At 52.1% G+C, this 26,737-nt stretch overlaps 1 protein-coding gene across 8 annotated transcripts in view; it reads left to right on the forward strand.

Moving 5' to 3' along the window:
• VAV1 (vav guanine nucleotide exchange factor 1) overlaps window positions 1-26,737 on the forward strand; it is a 50,328-nt gene that overhangs the window by 3,515 nt on the left and 20,076 nt on the right. For 4 of the 8 annotated variants that reach the window (XM_045491770.1, XM_045491771.1, XM_045491772.1 and 1 more), the window contains 14 exons: window positions 19,690-19,806; window positions 20,329-20,387; window positions 20,504-20,572; window positions 21,678-21,789; window positions 21,896-21,991; window positions 22,909-22,977; window positions 23,126-23,229; window positions 23,805-23,904; window positions 24,525-24,620; window positions 24,823-24,891; window positions 25,151-25,237; window positions 25,348-25,433; window positions 25,749-25,881; window positions 26,201-26,310. In XM_045491770.1, coding sequence (XP_045347726.1) covers window positions 19,690-19,806; window positions 20,329-20,387; window positions 20,504-20,572; window positions 21,678-21,789; window positions 21,896-21,991; window positions 22,909-22,977; window positions 23,126-23,229; window positions 23,805-23,904; window positions 24,525-24,620; window positions 24,823-24,891; window positions 25,151-25,237; window positions 25,348-25,433; window positions 25,749-25,881; window positions 26,201-26,310 — 1,307 coding nt within the window. The remainder of the gene's footprint in view (window positions 1-19,689; window positions 19,807-20,328; window positions 20,388-20,503; window positions 20,573-21,677; window positions 21,790-21,895; window positions 21,992-22,908; window positions 22,978-23,125; window positions 23,230-23,804; window positions 23,905-24,524; window positions 24,621-24,822; window positions 24,892-25,150; window positions 25,238-25,347; window positions 25,434-25,748; window positions 25,882-26,200; window positions 26,311-26,737) is intronic. The other 4 variants (XM_045491774.1, XM_045491775.1, XM_045491776.1 and 1 more) reach the window with 1 other exon arrangement.

Below are 26,737 nucleotides of genomic sequence, written 5' to 3' on the forward strand. Positions count from 1 at the left end.
GGGCCTTTTCTCTGGTCCGAGAGGCCATGTGCAGATGCTAGGGGCGTGGGCCCATGGCGGGGGAGGAGGGGCGGGTCCCTGGGGGCATTCCCCAGGGACAGGGCCATAGGGTGGGAGAGGTGGGTGGCCCACCCTCCTTAGCCTAGGCAGGGCTTCCTGTAAGGGTGAGGGAACTCCTGAGGCCCAGCCCCTCTGGCCACAGGCCATCCCAGATTTGCCTACATTTGCTTACCTCCCAGCTTCCAGCCAGACGTCTGTCGTCCCGTCTGGCCCCAGGCTGGCAGGCAGTCAGGGTCCCCAGTGAGGCTCTAACAACAGCTAATCAGGAAGTGGGTAGACTTGAGGATGAACTTCCACCCCTGCCTACATCTTGCCTACAGCTGGTTCCCCAAGGAAGGGCAGGGGGACATGGAGTTACTATCTAGGAGGGAGGCTGTGGGGGCTGCAGGGATACAGCTTCTGTCTTTGTGCCGGGCCGTGCGGAGGACCCAGGCGTGGCCTTTCGGGTGCTCCCAGGCTGGGAGACACAGACACCCCTAGCCCTGTGTTGTCAGGACTGGGACAGAGGGAGAAACCTCTGGGCTGGGGGCCCTTGAGGCAAAGGCAAGACATTGCCTGGTGATGTCAGGCTTTATACAAGAGGGGACATTTGTGTGATGTTTTGCAGCATGAGTAGGAGTTCTCTCATTGCTCTGGCTTCCTGTGCCCAGCTGTGTCAGGCCCCAGGCGGCACAAGGGGGTCCCCCAATCCTCCCCATCTGGAGCTCTGTGCCTTCCTGCCCCTCCTCGTCTCGTCTCCCCTCGAAGCTCAGCCCTGTGCGCTGTTCCTAGCAGGGATGTGTGCAGGAAGCTAAAAGGTGGCTCCAGTAAGGTGGAGGGAGGCGAGGTGTCACATGAATAGAGCAGGGCCCCGTCTGTCAACCGATATAAGCTGGGGATGTGGACTGCCTGTGGGATGTGGCAGTGGCATTTGGGATACAGAAGGGCGAAGGGCAGAGGGAGAAACGGGGAGGGGTGGGGATGCTCCTGGGCTGAGCGGCTGGCTGGAATTTGGATACTTCTCCGTTTCTCTCTTTTCCTCTTCACAGTTACTCTGCCTTTTCTCGGTTGTTTCCAGGGAAGAGGGCTGGAAGAGGGCATTCACTCATCACCAGTTACGATGTATGTCAGGCCTCTTCTTGGTGCTGAGACGGTGGGAAGGACACACACACAGAGCCCTGTCGCTGAGGAGCCCGAATTGCAGGGGGCGAGACCGACAATGTCTAACTTGTGGGGAGGGGAGGGACAAAACAAAGCAGCGGAGGGAGCGTGGGAGTGTGCGGGTCACGCTTTTGAATGGGGGGTCCCGGAAGCCTCGCTGGTAAGGTGACATTTGAGCAGAGCCCTGGGGAAAGTGAGGGAATGAGCCTTGTGAATTCAGGGAATTGCTGTGAATACAGTGCTCCTGGCAGGGGTGCGGCCAGTGCAAAGGCCCTGAGGTGAGAGCTTGTGGGTGCCCACAGAGTCTGGTGGGAGTGGTTCATGACTGAGGTCGGACCAGGGGAAGTCTCTAAGCTGGATGGTCCCTCTGAGATCTGAGATCTGAGGCTGGATGGTCCCTCTGAGATCTGAGATCTGAGGCTGGATGGTCCCTCTGAGATCTGATATCCTCACAGACGGCACACTGAGCCGCAGACAGCCTAACTCAGCTCCTTCCTCTGGGAGTCTGGGTGGCAGAGATGAAAGTGTAAGGCCAAGGGACTGGGGAGGGAGGGATGAATGTGACAGTCATTGTGGGAAAGACCCGCCAGGGCGTGGGAGCTGATTAGACTTGGCAGGGACAGGCGCTGGGCCCTGGATGATGTCAAGGTCCCCAGCCTGTGAATGCCCCGGTCACTGGCAAGGCAGTGGAGAGGGCAGGAGAGTTAGAACAGGGCCTCAGCTCGAGGGAGGTGGCTCTGAGGGGCCAGAGTTCAAATTCTGACGCACCACTTCCTGGCTTCACCTCTCTGAGCCTCAGTTTCCCCATCTGTGAAATATGGGTACAAATGGCACCTTTATTGGGAGGACGGTTGTACTATTTCAGCACTGCTTAGCACGGTCTGTGACACCTGAAAACTCCTGATAAACTGTCTGTTTAGGAAGGACGGGGGGTAGCAGGAGGGTGGGTAGCATAATGGCAAGCAGGAATTTGGGTTGGGGTAGTATTTCTTAGCTGGGGTGATTTTGCCCCCCGCCGGGGCATTTGGCAATGTCTGGACACGTTTTTGGCCCCATCATATCTGGGAGATGCTACTGAAATGTGGGGGGTAGGTATCAGGGATGCCGCTCAGTATCCGACACAGCAGAGAATGATCTCCCCAAACATCAATAGTGCCGAGGTTGAGGGGCTCCTGGGTGGCTCATTCGGTTGAGCATCCGACTTTTGATTTCGGCTCAGGTCATGATTCCAGGGTTGTGGGATCGAGCCCCGAGTCCACTCAGTGTGGAGCCTGCTTGAGATTCTCTCTCTCTTTTTCTCTCTCCCCCTCTGCCCCTCTTCTGCTCATTCTCTCTCTCTCTCTCTCTCTCAAATTAAAAAACAATTGAAAATAGTACCAAGGTTGAGAAATCCTATGCTAGGGGACAGAGAGCCTGCAAAAGGCTTTAAAATATTTGGTTAAATAATACATTCATATGGTTCAAATATTAAAACACATAAAAAGGTGCACAGGGAAATGTTTAACTTCCAGTCCTGTCCCTCAGATACCCAGCTCCTTCCTTTCCTCATAAGTAACTTTTTTCTTTTTTAAGTTGACTGTATATCCTTCCAGAATTTCTTTATTGCAAACATAGGCAACTAGAAATGTAGGTTCTTATTTCCTACCCTACTCCCTTCACTTGAAAGATGGTACGTACAACTGGTTCCTTTATATCTTGCTCTCCTCGCTTTGATAATCGTCTTGGGAATCTTTCCAAATCAATATAGAGAGAGTGTCCTCGTTCAAAAAAAAAAAAAAAAAAATGACCGTATGATATGCCGGATAATCCATTTGTTAAACAGATTACTTCTGCTGAGCTAACTATGTGCCAAGCATGAGTCCAAACCAGGGGCCAGCAAACTACAGTCCAACAGCGGAATCTGGACCACAGCATGTTTTTATAAATAAAGGTTTACTGGCACCCAGCCATCCCCACCGATGCATGTGTATATCGTCTATGGCCGCTTTCCAGCTGCAGCTATGGAGTTGAGCAGTCGCCACAGAGACTCCTCCCTGTGGAGCTGGAAATATTTACTATACAGAACTTTGTAGAAACAGTTTGCAGATCCCTGTTCTAAGCACTTTTTACATTTGTTTAATTCTCACAACACCCTGTTAGGTGTAATTATCCTCATTTTTCACATGAGTGATGGAGGCACAGAGATGTTGAGTAACCTGCTGCAGGGCACCCAGCTTGGAAGCGGCAGACTTGGGGACTGGAACCGTGGGCAGCCCGGTCCTGGGGTTCTTGCTATCCGCAGTCACCCTGAAATGCCTCTGTCCCACTGCTCAGCTGGGTGATCATTTATTTTATCATCCTTTCTCTCAGTGGACACTTGGATGGTACCAGGCTTTTGTTATGATACATTTGCTGCAGCCATCAACCTTGTCCACGAATCACTTTTTGCTGACTCCACCCTGTGACCTTGGGCATGTTACCTAACCTGTCTGTGCCTCAGTGTCCTCATCTGTAAAATGGGGATAATAAATCCCTATCTTTAAGCATCGTTGTGACAGGTAATGGATTACTCTAAAGAACGTAGAAAAGTCCCTGGCTACATAGAAATCTTACTATTGCTGCCATACACATGAGCAAGTGTATTCATGGCATACGTTCTCAGAAGGACTTGCTGGCCCAAAGTGTGTGAGCCTTAGTGTTTCTGGCAGATGTGGCCAAGTTGTGTCCTTCATCTTGCCACAGACAGTTCTCTTGTCAAGCTTTTGGAGCTTTGCCAACTTAATGGGTGATAAAGCTCACTATAGATCAATTTACATTTCTCTTATTCTGAGTGAGGTTGAACCTCTTCCTTTGTCTAAGAGCTATTTCTATTTTCTCTCGGCAAAGTAATATCTGTTCATTTCATTTGCCCATTATTTTTTTTTTTTTTTTTTCCTTTCTGGGACCGTTTGCCTTTTTTTCTTATTGATTTTTAGAAACTCTTTACATATTAGGCTGGCTTGAATTTCAAGTCAGGTACTTACTACCTTTGTGATCTTGAAGGAAAAAAAAAAAAATGTTGCTTAACCTGTCTGAGCCCTGGTTGTCTTATCTCTAAAGTGGGATGCGAATAGCACCTTTAAGGCTTGGGTGAGCCTTAAATGTGATGGGTTAAGTTAAATTCCTTTTTAATGTGATTGACGTGCTGAATTTAGCAAATGCTAAAATGGTGCAGGCACTCTTTTGGTTAATTTGATTTCAGTCAGTCTGAGTTGGCTGTACGATGTGGCGTAAGTCAGCGTGTGTGATGTTAGCTGCTGTAACAAACTGTTCACTTCGGTGGCAATAACAGTTTACTTTTTGCTCACATCACAATCCAGGTTGGGTCAACTGGGAGCTTAAGAGGGTGGCTCTTCTTTACAAAGTCCCTGTAGCACCTGGGCTCTCCCCATCCCATGGCCCTTCTCTTCCCTAAAGCCCTTGGAGCCGTCTCTATCCCAGAAGGTAGGGGAGAGGAGTGTGAGGAGGGAACCCATGAGAGGCTGTCATGGGCCAGGCCCAGAAGTGGTGCTGTCATCTCCATTCTTGTTCCATTGGCCAGAACTCCATCACATGGCCCCCTCCAACTGCAAGAGAGGCTGAAAATGGTCTGGCTGGGAGCCAGGGAGGATAGGAAATGGGTTGGGTGGACATAGAAAAGTCAATGTCGTAGAACCCCGGAGTGATGCCTCGCTGCCTTCAGAGATGCAGGTCTGGAGGGGTTGGCTTGGAGGAGTCCGTGGTGGGAAAAGGAATAAGGAGGGCTTGAACCAAAGCCACAGGGGAGGGATCCAGCTAGGGATGGGGAAGCCTGGGTGGGAGAAAATTGCAGCAAAGTAGGTTGGGTTGGGTTGACCAGAAGATCTTCTCTGAAAATAATCTACTACGGCTGATGGGGCTGGAAGTCTGGGAGCGTCAACATTTGGTATTGTGCCTTCTCTTCTAACGTTTTATTCTGTGTACTGACCTCCTTCTGGGTCTAGTACTGGGAAATGTCACCCTTCAGGACTTTGTTTCCTCACTCTCTTCCAGCTACAAGAGCCTCCTTGCTGTTCCCAGAACCCACCAAGCCCCATCCAGTCTCAAAGCCCCATCCAGTCTCAGGGCCTTTGCATGTCTGTTCTTTGTCTTGTTTTATTTTTTTCCGTAGCGCTTACCGCCCTCTGACTTACATAGATTTTACTTGTTTGTTTATTATCCACTTCCCCCCACTGGATGTCAGGGAAAGGCTTTTTGTCTGTTTGGTTCACAGCTGTGTCCCTGTGCCCAGAACAGCACCTGGCACATAGTAGGTGCTCAATAAATATTTACTGACTATTCACTTCATCCATCTACTCATTGTCCCTTTAATACAGGAACAACAAACTATCACTTCTCAGGTGGCTGCTTCATTTCAGAAACAAAATTTAATTGACACAACAAATCACACATCTATGGACGTTTTGTCTGGGGCTGATTTCATGATATGACTAGTCATGACAAAGACACGAAGCCAAAAAAAGTTTACTATCTGTCTCTTTACAGAGTTTTCCAATTGACCCCTGATATAATGGGTATTTGTTGAGTGCTTACTTATTATTGGTTAGTGGTAGTGGTTTAGCAGTGGTTAAGTATGGATTGCTTGGGATCAGTCCAGCTTCTACTAGTTCCTAGTTACGTGACTTTGGGCAAGTGTCAAGGCCTCTTCTGCCTTTGGTTTTCTCATCTATAAAATGGGAAAAATGATGATGATGCTAGTAATAACGATGACACCACCCACGTCATAGACATTTCCTTTTATTAGGCCATGTGCAGGATGATAGAGAATTCCATGATGAACGAGACACAGACCCTCATGCAGCTCTTTGAAGTAGACCAGGAAATGGGCAGTTACAAAGGAGCGGAGCACAGTCCATGATGGGTGGGTGCAGCCCAGGGCATTGTGGGTGCAGAGAGGAGGAAACCCCCAGAAGCAATCAGGGTAAGCCTCCTGGAAGAGGAGGCATGCTGATTGAGTGTGGGAGGTTGGGGCATATTTGAGGAGCCAAAATAAGTTCTGTTTGTCTCCCTTGTTAACACTAATGGCCAGGAAGTGGGCAGAACCTGAGGCTGTGTTGGGTGGGCATAGCTGAGCTCCTAAAGACCTCACCACAATGCAGAGATGAACTGTCGACCTTTGATAGCAGGGATGGTGTTCTGAGACCTGGACTTTAGGAGGAACTTGGGGGTCAGGTCCCCTGGGGAAGAAATAAGGGCTGTTCAGTCGGAGAAGTTTGAAATTTGAGGAAATTCTGAGCTCAGTCTGCAGAAATTTTCACCAAGAGTTTTAGACTTGTGACAGAAAACCCCACTGAAACTGGCTTAGTAAAAAATCGGATTTATTAGCTCCCATAAGTGAAAAGCTTGGGAGAAAACGTCTTCAGGTCCAGCTGGATCCAGAGGCTCTGACAGTCTCAGGAACCCCTCCCCGCCCCCATCTCTTGGCTCTGCTGTCTTTTGAGTGTTTTCCTTCATTCTCGGCCATTCTTTCCCCTCATCGTGGTGGGCAAGGATGCCCAGCTGCTCCAAACGTACGGCCTGCAATTCTGTGTGCAGTGGAAAATGGGCACTCAAGCCCGATCTATGCTTCATTGGACGAGATTTCTTTGTGGGGGCGGGGGTGTGTGTGTCACGTGTCTGTTCCAAACCAATTGTTGCAGTTGGTAGAATACAGTGTTCTGATTGGCTGGGTTGAAGTCACACACCCATTCCAGCAGCTGGGGAGGAGGGGTCCCCACCCAAAGGAGCAAGATTAGGAGGAGGGGGCATGGTTCCACAGGGGACACCGAGGGTCTGCTGGCAGAAGAAGTGGGGAATAGATGTCAGGAGGCCCCCCACGTTTATATTGGCTTCAAGTACTAACTTCAGCACAGATCTTCACCGTTGACATTGGAAGCTGCATCTTTCTCTGTCCTGAGGGCTGCCTTGTGCATTGCAGGATGTTTGGAGGCATCCCTGACCTCCACCCACCCCATGTAGCACCCTCTCCCCTGCAATTGTGACAACAAAGTGTCTGCAGACAGCGTCCAATGTCAAAGTGTCCAAAACAGAAACTCTGTTTTGGAGGGAGTGAGCTTCCTGTCTTGGGGAGGGTCCAAAGAGACATGCATGAATAATTACTGTTTGAGGACAGTAAAGAAGAGATTGTGAGCTTCTTTGAGTTAGAATAATCATTTATTTTAGTATCAGCCACAGGCGCTGTGCTGAGTACAGGGCTTATGGGACAGGACACAACAGATACACTCACTGCTCTCCGGAGTTCATGGCCTTGTGGGGGACAAGGGTAGTGTACTCGTTTCCTGTGGCTGCCCTAATAAAGGATCACAAACTGGGTGGCTTAAAATAACAGAAACATATTGTCTCATGGTTCTGGAGATTAGAGGTCTGAAATCAAGGTGTGGGCAGGGTCAAGCTCCTTCTGGAGACTCTTGCAGGCAAACAGTTCCTTGCCTCTTCCAGCTTCTGGTGTCTCCAGACGTTGCTTGGCTCCTGGCTGTGTCACTCTGTCTTCACGAGGTTGTCTCCCCTGCATCTGTGTATCTATGGGTCTCCTCTATGGACACTTATTGGAGGATTTAGTGCCCCCCTCCCCAGGAATCCAGGATGATCTCATGATCTCAAGATCCTTAACTACATCTTGCAAAGTCCTTTTATTATTTTTTTTTCCTGAATAATGTCACATTCATAGGTTCTACGCATCTGATGTCACATCTTTTGGGCAGGGCCACCATTCAACCCACTATAGACAGTAAACAAGAAAATCAACAAAATATTACAGTAAGTGCTACAGACAAAATAGGCCAGGGGTCAAGTTGGAGAAGAGGAAAGGGTCGTGCTTCTGGAGGGTGGTCAAGACAAGCTGAAAGGTGTAGGATAAGGAGCTAGTTCTGGGAAGAATGGGGGGATGGGGGGGCAAATGCTGTGCAAAGGCCCTGTCGTGAGGAGGGTCTGAAGGAAGGTGAACGATGAAGGGAGAGAGCTGGGAATAAGATTGGGGAGGAAGGCGCTTCACTGGCCTGGCTGTGGGTACGTGTGCAAAACTAAACGTGATGGGAAGTCCTTGGAGGGTTTAAGCAGACTGGTAGGTTGACGGGGTCCTACTGGCTGCTCTGTGGGGGACCAGGCTGTAAGGGTGATAGAAATGGAAGTGAGGGGACGTGGGCAGAGGGAGTCGATGGAGGTGTCCCACAGGGATGTGATGGTGCCATGGACTAGGACTTGGGACTAATGGATGGGTTCCCATTTTGGTGGTTGTGCCAATCAGAGTTTCTGATGGTCCCGATGGGGGAGGGGTAGAAGTGAACGAAAGGAGGCAAGATATTGTCTAAGCTTATAACTTAGGAACCTGCCCAAATGGGGACATTGTCTGCTAAGATTGGAAGGCTGGGGAGAGCCAGGTTTTGAGGAGTTCTGATGGGGCTGAGTTACCATGGAGAAGGAAGGCGGCATAGCCTAATGGTTAGTGCGGTGGGGAGTAGCTCTGTCCTCCCAGGGGACATTTGGCAATGCCTGAAGGTATTTTTGGTTGTCACTACTGGAGGGAGTTGTGTGCTCCTGGCATCTAGTGGGTAAAGAACAAGGGTGCTGCTGATATCCTAACTGTCCTATAATCCCAGGGGCAAGGACTCTAGCTGCATGGGGGTCTGAGTTCCAGTCCTGACTGTGGGATCTTGGATGACTTACTGAAACTTTCTGTGACTCAGTCTCCCCACTTTTCAAATGGGGGTCACCATAGCCCATGCCTTATAGGTCTGTCACAAGAATTAAGTGAGCATAATGGTTGTAAAGTTGTCACATGCCGCAAGCAGAACCTATTGTAAACAAACTCATTCGGGTGGATGAGATCATCTGGAGAGGGAGGGGGGGAGAGAGAGAGAGAGAGAGAAGGAAAGGGGTCTGAGTCCCAGGGTGCAGCAGCATGGAGAGGTCAGGGAGAGGAGGAAGAAGCAGCCAAGGAGGCAGAAGAGAACCAGTGACTCAGGAGGGAGGAAAGCCAGAAGGATGTAGTATCCAGAGGCCAAAAGAGGAAAGTGTACTCAGAATGATCCCCACCTGAGTACAGTGAGGTGTTGGTACTTGGAAAAGAACAGTTCTACTGAAGTGGACGGGAATAGTGTTGGAAAGTATAATAAATAACAACAATAGGAACAGGTCCGATGTATGGAGCCCTTACTATGTGCAAGTGTTGTCCAAAGTACGTAAAACTTATCACCTCCTTTGGTTTTCACAGCAAATCCGTGAAGTAGGTGCCATTACGTTCAGGTTACCTCTTCTGTGAATCGGAGCACCCCAAACTTGATGATGTAGGACAAGTATTTTAGAATTCCCACAGATTCTGTGAGTCAGGAATTCAAATGGAGTGTGGAGATGATGGTTTGTCAGCCCCACGATGAGAAGCCTCGAATGTCTGAGGGCTGGAATCAGCTGGAGTACCCTTCACTCACAGTCTGGGCTGGGGTGACTCAAGGCTGAGCTCAGCTGGGGCTGGTGACGGGAGCACTGGCATGCGGGCTCTCTGTGTGGCTTGGGCTCCCTCACAACATGGCGAGTGGGTTTTGAGAAGGAGTGCGGAGAGACCAAGTGTTTCACAAGGTGGAAGCCGCTGACCTACTTGGAGACCGCGTAGTGTCGCTTTGCTGCAGTCACCAAAACCGGCCCGGATTCCAGGGCCGGGGAATCAGACTCCACCCCCTGAGGGTGGTGTGACACATCACACTGCAGAAGAGCTTGCTGCATGGGTGATATGTTTGTGGCCATCTTTGGAAAGCACAATCTGTTACTGATTATTAACCCTAGTCTCACAGATGAGGAAATGGAAACATGGAAAGTTTAAGTGAGTTGCCCAAGTTAACAAGTAGCTATGTTGGGATTTGAAACCCCAGACCTGTGACCACCATAAGCACTATATGAATATTGCCTCTTTGAAGGGACATATGAACCTTAGAAGATAGTCTTGGCGTCACATTTCTGGTTTTCTCAGTCAGGGTTTAGCCAGGAAAGCAGAAATCCTCTTAGATCTTTCAGAGAGGATTTAATTCAGGGAATGGCTCATGGATGATGGGGGAGCTGAGCAGACAGATGGGGAATACTGAGGCAACCCAGAGAGTGGCCACTAGGCTAGAGAAACAGTAGAAGAGGTGACGTGACTAGGATCCGGAGGCCAGAACCATGCAGGGGATCCAGGACGTTGCTCAAGAGCTATTATCATCAGGGAGCTGAGACCAGGAAGGAGACATATTTGTTGCTGTGAAGAGGCACAGCAAGAGAGGGAGAAATACCCTGGTTTCTCTTTCTCCCGCCCTCTGATTTCCTGCCTGGGCATCCCATTGGCTAAGCCTACCTGGAAGCCAGGGTGCAAAGGAGCCTGGGAAATGTAGTTCCCTTTGCTACAGAGTAGAGCAAATGGCAGACAGGGAATGGCTCTGAGAGCAAGCAGGCCAACGGTCCTCATAGTGACTGCCTCTTTGAGCTCAGTGTATTATCTCAACGGTAGCAGCTGCTACTGCTATTTGCCTGAGAACAGACGAAATGCAGCAGTTTTAATTTGCAAGGCAGGGTCCTTTTTAGCTCTAATGGCTCTGGTGGTTTTGGAGTTCAGCTCAATCTTAGATCAAACCCAGATCTCCTTTCTTAGGATTCTCCACCAGCACACAGCTCATCAGCCTTCCTCTAGACAACCCATCAGAGATCTTCCTGCCGTCATTATGTCCCCGGCTTCCTCCAAGTCACCTCCAGTCCCGGTGGAACACCACAGCACCTTCGTGGCTGCTCAGTGGATAGTATGTTTCCAGAAATCCACCTGGGGTTGTCTGTCTTGTGCCTGTTTGTCCTGGGGCCTCGGAATGATCCCCACCTGAGTACAGCATCCAGCACCCCAAGAGATGTGCGGCTGTTCCCTTCAGTGTGCTCTGTGTTGGGGCATGGGACGGGGGGAATTGGGGGAAAGGCATCAATCATTTGTGCTTCCCTCTCAAGGACTCAGAGATATGGCCAAAGGGTGGGGTGCTTGGGGGACAAGCACCCGCCCCATTTTGATGGCACAGTTTTGCTCTCCAGTTTTGGCAAATACTGCCCTTTGTTCACTCCCTCCCCCTCCCCCTTTCTCATTCTGCTCCAGCCATAGTGGCCTCTGACCTCTTCTTCCTATGCACCAGGCAGCATCCTGCCTCAGGGCTTTTGTCCTGGCTTGTCCCTCTGCAGGCGGGCACCCACCTGGATCATTCCATCCTTCAAGGCTTTGCACCGACATCACATTCTCAGTGAAGCCTCCCAGACCTCCTTATTTAAAACTGCACCCCCTCCTGGCATTTTCCATCCCTTTAATCCCACTTAGTTGTCTTCCTTAATACCTCCCCCCCTCCACATACGTATTCGTGTAACACTTTGGTTGTGTGTCTCCTTCTACCAGAGCGTCAGCCTCGCACGGGCAGGGGTGTGTATCCCTTTTGTCCACAGCTGTATCCCCAGCACTGGAATCAGTTCCTGGGGCCTAGGTGATGCCCAATAAATATTTGTTGAATCAGTGAAGGGGGGTTGCAAAATTAAGAGTGTTCTCTCATGTGACATCATCTGATCATATGTTATGTACCCTTTTAGTTAACTTTTTTTAAATATATTTATATATTATTTTATATATTTTATAAATTCTATAAATTAAATGAAGTTTATATACTTATTTAGAGGGAGAGAGAGAGAGAGCATGAGCAGGCAAGGGGCAGGGAGAGGGAGAGAGAGGATCCCAAGCACGTTCCGTGCTGTTAGTGTGGAGCCCGACGTGGGGCTCGAACTCACAAACCGTGAGATCCTGACCTGAGCAGAAATCAAGAGTCGGAGAGTTCACTGGCTGAGCCACCCGGGGCGGGGGGGGGGGGGGGGGTAGTCTGTTTCTTTCACTCGGCACCTTCTTTTGCGATTTATTGTAGTGCTGTGTGCATCAGTCCTTCCTGCCTTATTCCTGAGTAGTATTCCAGCACACAGACCCCCCCCCCACTTTGCTAATCCTTTCTCCCGTCGATGGACACTTTGGGTGGCCATGTTTTGGCTACCACTGGTATGGTTGCCGTGAACGTTTGCTTTCATTTCTCTGTGTAGACGCCGTGGGGGTGGGAAGAATGCATCGCGTGGTAGGTGCAATGTCTAACCTTTTAAGAAACTGCCAAGCCATCCTTCCAACTTGGTGGTACCGTTTGACATCCCAGCCCCCGGGGTGTGAGGGTCGCCTGGAGCGCTGCTCCTCCCTCTTCGCCACCCCTCGGTCCTTGGCTTTATCAGACACCTCTGCCTTTTCACCAGATCCCTCCCGTGGCTCCCTGTGCTGGTTCCCGTGCTCACTCACCGCCGCTGTTAACGGTGTCATGTCGCTGTCTGTTCGGTGTCCGTCTCCCCACTAGACTGTAAGCTCTGTAGAGACGGGGTTCTGTCTGTGTTGGCCATCACCGGGTCCCAGGCCTTGGCACACAGTAGGCACTCAATACATGCTTGCTGAATGAATGAATGAATGAATGAGCCTGGCTGTTGGGCCAGGTGCTGGAGTGGAGATTCAGTTGGTGTTTTCATGCCCAGAGTGAAGATGAGGACCCCCCCCCCCCCAAGTTGGTGCAGTGACCCACCCAAGTTTCTTCAGCGGGCGGCCGCCGGGCTGGGAGTCGAACCATGTCTCTCTGACCCCCTTGACAGGCACTGAGAAGCTGAGTGTGTGCTGGGGTGAGAAGGGAGGAGAGAGAAGAGAGACAGGCTGGTGTGGGGGGAGGTTTTGAAGGCCAGGATGAGGAGGTGATGCTCTGCACCCCTGCTTCCAGGCTTCAAAAAGAGTGCACAGCATGCCCAGCCTCTCTGGTCTGCAAGATGAAGTCTTGCAGTCCCAAGATTAAGGGGCTTCAGGGCTGAACACGGAGGCCCCCCCCCCCTTCCTCTGTCTCCCTGAGCAAGCCCTGGTAACAGGCATTTCCTGTTTCCGGTGGCTCCCTGGGCTGGGCTGGGGGTGGGGGAGCGGATTGCGGCACTTGTGCTCAGCTGTGGGTCCCTCTCCTGCTCCCTGCCCCCAGCCACCAAATGGGGCCTCTGTCCCTGCACACTGGTTCCCTGGAGGAGGGTGGCAAGCTAACCAAACTCTGTGGCTCTTTCTTTGTCTTGGGCAGGGGTGGTGAGGGGCCCGCAGGCAAAGGGGAAGTGTCTGGGTGCTGATTTGCATATGGGCAAGATGCCAGCCCAGCTCTCCGATATTCTGGTGGAAGGGGGCGGGGGGCTGAGGGGTTCGCCTCACCAACGGGGAGGAAATGTATTCACACACCCCTCCTACCTTTGGTTAAAAGGCCTCCTGTCCTTTGCCACCTTCTCCCACGCTTTGGGCTACCGAGAAGTCCTTGTGGTGGTCTAACCTCAGTCATTCCTGCTGTCTGAGGGAGCCCCCCGTTTTTCAGCTGGGCCTACCCCATCCAGGAGGGCTGATGAGTCATAGCCCCTTTCGCCCCTTGAGATGTCACATGACTGGGGGGAAGAAGTCTCAAGGCTCAGCTGATCTCCCTGAGGTCAGGAGGGAACTTCCTCCCTCTGGCCAGATGAGGCCAAGTGCTCTGTTGCCCCTGGTGACTTGAGCCCCGTCTGGAGTCAGCCTACCGCCATGCAAAGGCTGCTGGGCAGGAGGGTGTTACATGTGGTTCCTGTCATGTGCCGAACCTCTTTCGTGGCATCAGGAGGCAGCCCGGTGTGGTTCAAAGAGGTGCAGTGGTACAGTGGTTAGGGGCATGGTCTCTGGGCTCCGAGAACTTGTATCTGGCTTTTCATTCCTTCCTGTGTGGCCTCAGGCAAGTGATACATCCTCACTGAGGCTCAGGTGTCCCATCTATAAAATATGGATTCACGCATTCCCCAACTTTTGTTGAGCATCTCCCGGGTACCAGGCGTTGTACTAGGTGTTGAGGCCACAGCAGTGAACAAACTATACTGAGAATCCTCTCCTAGTGGATGTTCTAGTGTGTGAAGGGGGACAGACTGACAATAACAAAATAAATAAGAGAAATACACCGTGCCCCAGAAAAAACACAAGGCAGAGGAGAAGATGGAGAGTGCTAGGTGTGTGTGTGTGGGGGGGGGGAGGGCGCAGTTTTAAGTAGAGTGATTGGGAAGGTCTCATTGAGAAGTGACATTTCATCAAAGGCCTGAAAGAGACAAGGAAGGGAGGCACTGTGTTAACTGGAGATGGACATTCTGATCAGAGGGAACAGCCTGTGCAAAGGTCCTGGGGCACTACTGTGCGTGGCATGTTGAAGGGACAGCAAGGAGGCCTGTATGGCTGGAGCAGAGAGAGTGAGGAGGAGGGAGGGAGGAGGGGAAGGTGGGGAGGGGATGGGGCAGGTCGTGTGGGGCCTTGTGGTTGGCATCTGGGTAGGGTGGGAGTCTTGGGAAGATTGTGACAATATTTGAAAGTAAATGACATGGGTCCAAGGGCAGAAGCAAGGATACAATAAGGAGGCCATTGCAATAAAGCAGGTGAATGATAATGGTGGTTTGGGCCAGGCAGGTGCAGAGAAGGGGCGGGATTCTGGCTGTATTTGGAAGGCGGAACCGACAGGATTTGCTGATGGATTGGAAGTGGATGAGAGAGAAACAGAGGAGCCAAGGTGACCCCAACATTTTGGGCTCGCACAACCGGAAGGACAGATGGGGTTAGAGCGTGCCTCCTAGACCTCAGTAGCAACATTGTCGGGAGGATCGAACAAACCTATGCGTGCCAAACTCTTCATCCCAGCTTTGGAAGAGGCTACACTCTCAAGCCAGGGTGCCTCCCCGGAAGGGCTGGGGGCTCCAGGAGGCAGGGACTGCCTCACACAGGCAGTGCTGTTTCACCGAGGCACGTGTGTGGGTTTCTCGGGAGGCCGCAGTCATCTGAAGGCTCAACTGTGGCTGCAGGGTCTGCTTCCTAGGTGATTCAGCCACACGGAACCTCCAAGTTCCTCTCCCCTGGGACCCCTCCATAGGGCTGACTGAGTGGTCTCAACATGGCGGCCGGTCCGTGATCCAAGAGGCCAAAGTGGGAGCTGTCATGCCTTTTGTTACCCAGCCTTGAAAAGTCACGTGTTGTTACTTCCAGCATGCTTTGTTAGTCACACGGGGCTAATCGTGAGAGAGGCAGTTGCAAAAATGACACAAGTCCTGGGATCTGTGGGCCATTTGGGGGCCATCTTGGAGGCTGACTACTGTTGTTACATTGTCGTAATTACTGTAGCTGTATGCTGAGTCTTGATGTGAGCCGTCGCAGTTTACTTCTCCCTCGGCTTGACTTGTCTTGGCTATTTGTGACTGTGCTTTTCCATATGCATTTTAGGATTCCCGCACCAAGCTCCATGAAAAAGCAGTTTGAGATTTTTAACTGACACTGTGTTGGGTCTATGGCTCAATTTTTGAGAAGGTTGAACAATTTTAAATGTTGAGTCTCTCTGGACAAGAATTAGTATATATTTCACTCTACTTGTACAGATCTTCTTTCATATTTTTCAATACAATTTTAATTTTCTTCATAAAAGAGTTTTTCACTTCTTTTTGTTAGATTTGTTACTCATCACTAGCTTTTTTGTATGTTTGTTTTACAATTTTTAGGCTACGGTAAATGGTATCCTTTTAAAATCGAAGTGCAATTTTCATGCAGTGAAATGCTCAGTTCTTCAAGTTTACCATTCAATCAGTTCTAGCAAATGTATACACTTGTGCAACCCACACCCTTATCAGGACACTGAGCATTTCCATCCCTTGTGGCCTTTCTGAGTCAATCTCCGCCACCCTCCCCACCCCAGAAGCAACCACTGATCTGATTTCTATCACCGTAGATTAGTTTTGCTTATTCTAGAATTTTGTAAATGTTTTCTTAAAAAAATGACATTTTATGATTAATTTTTGCTAATGTACCATCACACAGTAAACTTTGTGTGTTGATTGTGTATTCACTAGCATTGTTAAGTTACTGTATTGATTCTGGTTATTTATCTGTATTCTTTTGGGCTTTCTGTATTGATGGCACCTTCTGCAGAATGCCCTTTCTCTCTCCTTCCTTCCTTCCCTCCTTCCCTCCCCCCTTCCTTCCTTCCTTCTTCCCATTCTTCCCTTCCTCCCTCCTTCCTTCCTTCCTTCCTTCCTTCCTTCCTTCCTTCCTTCCTTCCTTCCCTTCCTCCCTCCTTCCTTCCTTCCTTCCCTTCCTCCCTCCCTGGCTTCCTTCCTTTTTTCCTTTAGTTTTGTCTTGTAGAGCAGGCTAAGATCTTCAACGCAGTGTTGCCTAGAAATGGTAATGGGAACAGCCCTGATTAGTTTTGATTTCAAATGCCAGGGAATCTTTTCAACATTTCCACCATTAAATACAATGTTTTGTTTTTTATTTAAAACAGAGGTTTAAGATTTAAAAAAAATTTTTTTTAATGTTTTTATTTATTTTTGAGACAGAGAGAGACAGAGCATGAGTGGGGGAGGGGCAGAGAGAGAGGGAGACACAGACTCCGAAGCAGGCTCCAGGCTCTGAGCTGTCAGCACAGAGCCCGACACGGGGCTCGAACCCACAGACCGCAAGATCATGACCTGAGCCAAAGTCGGTCGCTCAACCAACTGAGCCACCCAGGCGCCCTGGTTTAAGATTTTTTGAAGATGCTCTCTTTATCAGGTTACAGAAATTCCTTTCCATTCCTACTTGACCAAGAGTCATTTTTTCCCCTTTTCTCTCTCTCTTTATCACAAATGGATGTTGAATTGCTGTTTTTTTAGGCATCTCTTACTGTTGCTAATCTCTTTTGAACAGAGAGAAAACAAGCCTTGGGTAGGCAACAGAATATCCAGCTGGCACTTAGTAGCATTGTTTACATCACACTGATTTTACACTGGCTTCTTTTCATAGCAAATGATCCTAGGGTTGTTTTTTTTGGTTTTTTGTTTTTTTGTTTTTTTTTTGATAGTAGGGTGTAAGGTTCTCTTCTTAAATACATTTATTTCAGTTAAGGTTTATTTAAAGTTCATGTTACAGGGGCGCCTGGGTGGCGCAGTCGGTTAAGCGTCCGACTTCAGCCAGGTCACGATCTCGCGGTCCGTGAGTTCGAGCCCCGCGTCGGGCTCTGGGCTGATGGCCTGTTTCCGATTCTGTGTCTCCCTCTCTCTCTGCCCCTCCCCCGTTCATGCTCTGTCTCTCTCTGTCCCAAAAATAAATAAACGTTGAAAAAAAAAATTTAAAAAATAAAATAAAATAAAGTTCATGTTGCATAGATAATGGGTTGGGTATACTGTGGATGCAGCAATTATGTTGCTCTGGCAAAATGCTTGTAGTCATACTGCCTGGGTTTGCTTTCTGGCTGGCTGGCCGTGCCTCAGTGTCCTTCTCTATAAAATGAGGCTATAACATTACTTGCAGGATTGTTGCAAGAATTCCGAGAGAGAGAGAGAAAGAATGTGAGAGAGGGGAAGAGGGAGGGGTGAAAGGAGGAAGAGAGAGAGAGAGAGAGAAAGTCAAACTCATAGAAGCAGAGAGTAGAAGCTTAGTAGGCACTGGGTGGGGGGGGGGGATGAGAAAAATGGGGAGACGGTGGTCCAAGCATCCAAAATCACAGTTAGGTAGGATGAGTCAGTCTAGGGATCTAATGCCTGGGCATGATGTAGCTGCCGTCCTGAATAATACTGTCTCGAGCACTGGAAAAATGCTAAGAGAGTAGATTTCAGGTGTGCTGAGCTACACACAATGGTGACTGTGTGAGGAGATGCGATGTTAATTTGCTGGACTGTAGCAATCATTTCACTATGAATACGCATATCAAATCATCACATAGTATGCCTTTAATGTATACAATACTATATATACATATTAAATATATATGTATAGAGAGAGAGCTGGGATTGGACACAGGGTAGGTGCTCCTGCAAGGCAGTGAGATAAAACTGTGGTCAAGAAATTTGGTTCGGATTCTGTAGGATCTAGGGACCTTAGGGCCCATTGGGGCATTTGGGTGAGTTGACATAAGGCAACAATAGAACCAAATTCCCCAAACCCAGAGGGACATCCTGTAGGTCTGACTGCTACATCAATTTATATCTTCTGGTTACAAGTCACTACAACCCAACCCCGACTGATTTAAACAGGAAAGGAATGTGTTGACTCGTGAAATTGCAACCTTCAGAGATGTTTCCTATAAATGGCGCCATACGATATGTGACCTTTTGTGCCTGGCCACTTTCACTGGGCATCACAATTTTGAGGGTTACCCATTTTGTAGCATGTATCAGTACCCTGCTACTTTGTATGGCTTTTTAATATTCCATTGTATGGATATGCCTCGTTTTGTTTATCCACTTATCAGTTATGGACATAGGTGAATACATAGCGACAGAAAACAGACCCTGGTTCCCAGGGAGAAGGAAGAGACTGCAGAATCACAGGTGACTGCTTAATGGGTACAGGGTTTCTTTGTGGGCTGAGAAAAGTGTCTTGGAACTAGATGAATTGATCATTGCATGACATTGCAAATATGCTAAATGTCACCGAAGTGTACATTTTAATATGGCTAATGGTTGGGGGGCGCCTGGGTGGCTCAGCTGGTTAAGCATCCAGCTTCGGCTCAGGTCATGATCTCGTGGTTCGTGAGTTTGAGCCCCACTTTGGGCTCTGCGCTGACAGTGTGGAGCCTGCTTGGGATTTTCTCTCCCCTTCTCTCTCTGTCCCTCCCCTCCCCCCCCCCCCCAAAAATAAATAAACCTCAAAAAATTAAAGTGGTTAATGGTTAGGTTTTGTATTATGGTAAAAGATACACAATATTATATACATAAATAGAATGATACAAGTATATTTGATAACTATAAATACAAATTTATATAAACTGGAGAATATATAAATAGCAGAATACTTATCATTTTAACCATTTGTAAGTGTACAATTCAGTAGCATTAAACCCATTCACAGTGCTGTGTAAGCATTACCACGGTACCCAAAACTGTTCCTCTTCCCCAACAGAAACTCTGTCCCCATTAAACACTAACTCCCCATTCCCTCCTCCAACCCTGGCTCTAACCGTCTACTTTTTGTCTCTATTAATTTGCCTACTCTAGGGACCTCAGATAAGTGGAATCATATAATCATTGTTCTGGCTTATCCTTCTGTGTCTGGCTTATTTCACTGAGCATAATGTTTTCCAAATTCATCCCTGTTGTAGCATAAATCAAAATTTCCCTCCTTTTTCTAGCTGTGTAATATTCCATTGTAGGTATGGAATACATTTTGTTATCAGTTAATGGTTACCTTTATGTTATGTGAATTTTGCCTCAATAAAAAAAAAAAGATTTCAGGGGTAGATCAAGCTTCAGGTACACTTGTCTTTATCAGAAGAGGGTGTGAGAGGGAGGCTGTGCCTTCTTTTCCCCCTTCCATGACCAGTTCCCAAGTCAGACTGCCTAGGGTTCAGCTTCTCCCCTGTCCTGTTATGTTCCCTCCACCCCCATTTCTGTCTCTCCTCACAGTTCCTGTGCCTTAAGAACATACGCACCTTCTTGTCTACCTGCTGTGAGAAGTTTGGCCTCAAGCGGAGTGAACTCTTTGAGGCCTTTGACCTCTTTGATGTCCAGGATTTTGGGAAGGTAAGCTGGTGCTGAACTTCCCGCGAGCTGGGCAGAGAGAGGTGGAAGGTTGGATTTCCGTTCGTTTCCATGAACATTTACACTGGGAAATCTAAGTGCTGTTGGGAGGAAGGACAGAGAAGTCAGACCAGGCCATACACCAGATGCAAAGGGGTTGGCTTGGGGTATGCACAACTGGGTTCTAGTCCCTGCTTTGCTACTGGTTGTGTGACCTCAGATCTGTGGCCATGCCTCTCTGAGCCCTAGGTGCCTCCTTTGTAACACAGGAATAATATCATCCTATCCTTTCTGAGTGGTTATGACGATTGCATAGAGTTAGGGGATCGAGTGGTGGGTGCTCAGTTAAGGGAACCCTGATCTGCTCACACAGAGGAGTGGGAAGGGGGAGAAAACCCTGAATTAGCTCCCAGGGGCATGGAGTCTAACTGTGATAGTCTAGCCTCGGGGGTTGGAGCCTGAGCCTGTGTTCTGGCACGTGGGTGGGCAAGGGGCTTACTGAGTGGCCCATGGCCCTTGTCACAGGTCATCTACACCCTGTCTGCTCTGTCCTGGACCCCGATTGCCCAGAATAAGGGGATCATGTGAGTAACCATTTGAGCTGGCATCCCTGGGCTGACCTGGCTCCAGTCCTACCCCTCCTGCAAGCTCCTGTCCCTGGCCCCCAGGCCTCTGGCTCATACCATCCTGGCTCCCTCAGGCCCTTCCCCACTGAGGAGGAGACCGTGGGTGATGAAGACATCTACAGTGGCCTATCTGACCAGATCGAGTGAGTGTCTGGGACCACCACCCTGCCCTGGGGTTCTGAGGGGACGTGGCCCTGCCCTGGGGGGTCTGAGGGGACATGGCCCTGCCCTGGGGGGGTCTGAGGGGACATGGCCCTGCCCTGGGGGGCCTGAGGGGACACGAGTTTGATCTGGGAGGGGTCTGAGGGGATATGGTTCTCACCTGGGGGTCTGAGGGGACGTGGCCCTGCCCTGGGGGGTCTGAGGGGACATGGCCCTGCCCTGGGGGGGTCTGAGAGGACATGGCCCTGCCCTGGGGTTCTGAGGGGACATGGCCCTGCCCTGGGGGGTCTGAGGGGACATGGCCCTGCCCTGGGGGGCCTGAGGGGACACGAGTTTGATCTGGGAGGGGTCTGAGGGGATATGGTTCTCACCTGGGGGTCTGACAGGACATGGCCCTGCCCTGGGGGGGTCTGAGGGGACACAAGTTTGATCTGGGAGGGGTCTGAGGGGACATGACCCTGTCCTGGGGGGGTCTGAGGGGACATGGCCCTGTCCTGGGGGGGGGGTCTGAGGGGACATGGCCCTGTCCTGGGGGGTCTGAGGGGACGTGGCCCTGTCCTGGGGGGTCTGAGGGGACATGACTCTGCCCTGGGGGGCCTGAGGGGACACGAGTTTGATCTGGGAGGGGTCTGAGGGGATATGGTTCTCACCTGGGGGTCTGAGAGGACATGGCCCTGCCCTGGGGGGGTCTGAGGGGACACGAGTTTGATCTGGGAGGGGTCTGAGGGGACATGACCCTGTCCTGGGGGGTCTGAGGGGACATGGCCCTGTCCTGGGGGGGGGTCTGAGGGGACATGGCCCTGTCCTGGGGGGTCTGAGGGGACGTGGCCCTGTCCTGGGGGGCCTGAGGGGACATGGCCCTGCCCTGGGGGGTCTGAGGGGACATGGCCCTGCCCTGGGGGGGTCTGAGGGGACACGAGTTTGATCTGGGAGGGGTCTGAGGGGACATGGCCCTGCCCTGGGGGGTCTGAGGGGACATGGTTCTGCCCTGGGGGGCCTGAGGGGACACGAGTTTGATCTGGGAGGGGTCTGAGGGGTCCCTGGCCTGGGGGCTCTGGTGGCCCTAGCTGACCCCACACCCCGCAGCGACACGGTGGAAGAGGATGAGGACCTGTATGACTGTGTGGAGAACGAGGAGGCGGAGGGTGATGAGATCTACGAAGACCTCATGCGCTCCGCGGAGCCGGTGCCCATGCCGGTGCGTGGGGCGGAGCGTGGCGTCTGGGAGGCCTCATGGGGGGGGGGCGCGGGGGGGGCGCGCAGCCCCTGGCCCCCCAACACCGACCTGTGCTCCCCACTCTCAGCCCAAGATGACGGAGTATGACAAGCGGTGTTGCTGCCTGCGGGAGATCCAGCAGACGGAGGAGAAGTACACGGACACGCTGGGATCCATCCAACAGGTGTGGGGCTCCGACCCAGCCCCGGGGGGCGCATGCGCGGGTCCCAATCGGGCCTGGGGCTCCTCTGTGTCCCCATTGTTTTGTTTCTTCTCTCTCTCTGCCGCTGGTTTTCTCTTTCACGCCATCTCCTGTCTTGATCGGTCTCTCCTTCCTTCTTCCTCGGTCTCCCTTTCCCTGGGTGTCCCTCTATCCCTGTCTGTATCTTTTCCTGTGTCCTCACCTCTGTCCACCTGTGTCTATTACTGTCTCTCCGACCTTCTATTTTCTTCCCTTTGGCCATTGCTTTTTCAACAGCTTTATCGAGATGAGCTCAACGTACCATACAATTCACCCCTTTAACGTGGACAATTCAGTGGTTTTTGGTGTACTCACAAGGTTGTGCAACCATCGCCACTGTTTAATTCTAGAACATTTTCGTCATCCCCCCCCAAAGAAACCCCGTACCCTTTAGCCATCACCCCCTACGCCCCCGTCCTTCTGCAGCCCCTGGAAACCGCTAACCTACTTTCTGTCTCCGTGGATGTGTCTGTTCTGGGCATTTCACACACGTGGCATCCCACACGACGTGGCCCTCTGTGTCCGGTCCACTCACCGAGCGTCGTGTGTTCGGGGTCCGTCCACGTGTGCCAGTGTCGCTCCTCTTCGTGGCTGAGCGACATTCTGGTGGGTGGGTGGACCCCATCTTGTTATCGGTTCACCCATCGCTGGACGTTCGGGTTGGTCCCTCCTTTTCGACTGTTGCGAATAACGCTGGCGTGAACAGCCGTGAACAGGTGTTTGGGTGGCCGTTGTGCCTCTCTGCCTCTCAGCCTCTCTTTCTGTTGGTCTCTGATTCTGTCTCCTTGTCCCCGGCTCCCTGGGCCTGGGCCGGAGGGAGGGGTCCTGCCCCCTTCATCCTGCTCTCCCCACTCCTGCAGCATTTCATGAAGCCCCTGCAACGGTTCCTCAAACCCCAAGACATTGAGATTATCTTCATCAACATCGAGGTGAGCTGGCCGGTCCCCAGCCCTCCCGGGCGTCTGTCCAGTGGGGACGACCTGCTGGCTCCACCTGTGCCTGGAGAGTGGGGGCTGGGAGTTGAGCACTGCAGGGTGGGCCTCCTGAACCCCAGCCCCCACTCCTTCCTCCGAGTAGGACCTGCTTCGTGTGCACACTCTCTTCCTAAAGGAGATGAAGGAAGTCCTGGGCACCCCAGGTGCGCCCACCCTCTACCAGGTGTTCATCAAATACAAGGAGAGGTGAGACCCAGCCGGCCAGCCCAGACCCCCGGAAGTCACCCCGTCCTGCCCGCGCCGGGCATTTGGACGACCTTGCCCTCAGAGGCTACCGGACAGGCAGGGCTGTTCCCTCTCTGCTCATGGGCAAGGGAAGGGACTGCCCACTTGTAGGTCAGTCCCCAGCTCTGCCTCTGCCGGGCCGTGTGGCACTGTAGACTCACCGAACCTCTCTGAGCATCTGCTGCCGCATCCGTAAAATCAACGTGGTGCAGAATGTACCTCCCAGGGTGAGGATGAAATAAACGAATGCCTAAAGAGCTTGGCACAGGGCCTGGCACACAGTAGGTGCTCCGTAAGTGCTGGTTAGATGAGTGAACATCGAGGAGACAATATGCCGAGTGCTAAGCGTGTCTTCTGCATCCTCTCCCTCCGGCGCTTCAGTGGCTCCACGTGGGAGGTGCCATTGTCGTGCCCCTTTTACAGACGGGGAGACCGAGGCTCAGACCATCTGGGAAGAGGCGGGGCCTGGACTGACACCCAGATTTGCCTGACCATGGTGCGGGCCACCATTACCCGGCCACCTGTCCTTCCCTCAGGTTCCTCGTCTACGGCCGCTACTGCAGCCAGGTGGAGTCCGCCAGCAAGCACCTGGACCATGTGGCCGCCGCCCGGGAGGATGTGCAAATGAAGCTGGAGGTGGGGCCCGGGCGCCATCTGGGGGGCTCTCTTACCCCTTCCCAGGCCCCAGGGCCAGTGGGGAGGAGACGGAGCTGGTGGTGCTACTTTCCGTCGCAGCCCGGCCAGGGTTTGGGGTGGGAGGTACTGACCAGCTGAGTGGGAGAAAGGGAGCAGGAAGAGGTGGGCAGGAGCCCTGAGCCCTGACCCCCCGCTGAACCCCGACTCTGGACTCAGTCCTGACCCTGAACTCAGCTCTGACTCCAGGCTAACCCCCAGTCCAGCCTGCGCTGAGTCCCAGCCTTGGCCGTGCCCCAAGTCTGGGCTGAGCCCCAACTCACACCGAGCCCCGATCCTGGGCTGAACACCCGCCCTCCCCTGCCCCGGAACCAGTGTATCTACAGGGCAGAAATGAGGACAGACCACCTGCATGCACCGTCCATCCGGCCTCGTCGGTCTCCACTGTGGGGACCCTGCAGTCCTGTCCCCGGCTCCCTCCCCAGCTCCACTGCCTCAGGCAGTGTTTGCCAGCCTTCCAGGAAATTCTTCCTTCACTATTTCCCTGATGATGCTTCAGGTTCTAGAAAAATCCACACCTGTCTCCACCTCATCGTGCTCATCTCTTTCTCTGACCCCCCCAGGAATGTTCTCAGCGAGCAAACAACGGGAGGTTCACCTTGCGGGACCTGCTGATGGTGCCCATGCAGCGGGTACTCAAGTATCACCTCCTTCTCCAGGTGCACAAGTGGGGGCCCCCAGGCAAGGGCTTGGTTTGTCTCCCTCTCCGTGTCACAGGCGTGGGGGCAGAGCTGTCTTCCCGGGGCCGGGGCCTGGCACCCTCTGGGAGGAAGGAGGAAGCTGGCAGGGCCAGGCTTGTCTGGAGGGTCCCCAAGAGGAGAGGGCAGGCCCAGGTGATGTCTGTCTCCATGGGCTGTGCAGGAGCTGGTCAAACACACGCAGGACGTGATGGAGAAGGAGAACTTGAGGCAGGCCCTGGACGCCATGAGGGTGAGTGGTCACACACAGGCGTGTACACGTTCGAGGCAGGGCACACGGTCACACCCACAGGCAACCCCTCCTCTCATCAATGACCACACGCCCATGTGACCAGTGAGTGATTCCTAGCGTCTCGCCTGGGGACAGTACATGCGGGGATGCCCTTTCTACGCCTCCTGCCAGCCCCTGGTGGGGGCTGACCCCCTACGCCCAACCAGAGAGGGGATTGGCCAGGCTGGGGGCCCCAGGCTCACCCCTGCCCCACCCCCAGGACCTGGCACAGTGTGTGAATGAGGTCAAGCGGGACAACGAGACGTTACGGCAGATCACCAACTTCCAGCTGTCCATCGAGAACCTGGTGAGGGGGCAGGGCAGGACGGGCCAGGGGTGTGGCCGCGGGGGTGGGGTGGGAGGGTGTTTGGCCTCCCCCCGGGTGGCCCCTTGCCAGACCCTCTTCCTGCTGCGTAGGACCAGTCTCTGGCCCACTATGGCCGGCCCAAGATCGATGGGGAGCTCAAGATCACCTCAGTGGAGAGGCGCTCCAAGATGGACCGGTAAGCAGAGCCAACAGTTACAGGAAAGAGGCGGGGCGGGATTTCTAGTTACAGCAGGGGGTGGGGCCTAGGTGGGCGGGCCGGGCGGGAGTAGCGTGGACGTGTGGGTGCAGCCAAGACCAGCAGGTGCTGGGACCGGGAAGGATCTTAGGGCCGAGGTCAGGATGGGTAGGCCAATCCTGCAAGCTGGCCACAGAGGAGGAGAAGGGCGGGAGTCCTAGACGGACAGCCGGGTGGGGCCAGGAAGGTGGAGCCGGTGGGGAGGAGCTGGCCGAGGGGAGCCAGACAGAGGCCCCTGACCCAAGTTGCTCTCAGGTACGCCTTCCTGCTCGACAAAGCTCTGCTCATCTGCAAGCGCCGAGGGGACTCCTACGACCTCAAGAATGTTGTGGATCTGCAAAGCTTCCAGGTTCGAGATGATTCCTCTGGAGAGCGAGAAAACAAGAAGGTGGGGCTCCGAAGCCAGATCTGGGGTCCCCAGTGCTGGGAGAGCTGAGGCTCTGCACTCGAGCTTTAGAATGCCCGTGTGTGTGTGTGTGTGTGTGTGTGTGTGTGTGTGTAAGACACGCGTGGTCTTAGATTTGTGCACGTATGTTTGGTTCTCCCAGGCAGACCCTTACAAGGGTGCCCGCGCCCAGTTTCTCCGAGGGGCAGAGAGGCTGTTACGAGGCTGACCCTTTCCTCCCCACAGGGGTAGGGGTGAAGAGGGTGTGTGGTCCCATCCTCTGCAGACTGGGTGTCTTCATTCTGAACCCTGTTCCCTGCAGTGGACTCACATGTTTCTCCTGATCGAGGACCAAGGTTCCCAGGGCTATGAGCTGTTCTTTAAGACACGAGAACTGAAGAAGAAGTGGCTGGAGCAGTTCGAGATGGCCATGTGAGACCCCCCTCCTCCCCCACCCCCTGTCTCCAGAGGACTCTGCAGTGGACAGGGGCTGAGAGGCGGTTGTGCTCTGTTCCGTAGGGCCACTCTGAACCTCAGCTTCCCCATCTGCGAAATGGGAAGCGTAGGCTTTTAATGCTGTCTGCATCCTCAGAATGTCAGTGTTCTGTGTGTGAGCTTCAGCCGCCACCCTGAACCCCTCTTCCTCCTCCTTTTTCTTCTTTTTCTTCTCCTCCTCCCCTTCCTCCCTCTCCCCCTCCTCCCACTCCTCTCCCTCCTTCTCTTCCTTCTTCTTCTCCTTCCGTTTATCCTTCCCCTTCCCTTTCCTCTCCTCCTCCTCCTTCCTCTTTTTCTTCTTCACGTTTGTTTTATTTATTTTGAGAGAGACAGCAAGAGTGTGTGTGTGTGTGTGTGTGTGTGT

This window comes from Leopardus geoffroyi, chromosome A2, assembly GCF_018350155.1.
Source record: "Leopardus geoffroyi isolate Oge1 chromosome A2, O.geoffroyi_Oge1_pat1.0, whole genome shotgun sequence".
In the NCBI taxonomy this organism is placed as follows: Eukaryota; Metazoa; Chordata; class Mammalia; order Carnivora; family Felidae; genus Leopardus; species Leopardus geoffroyi.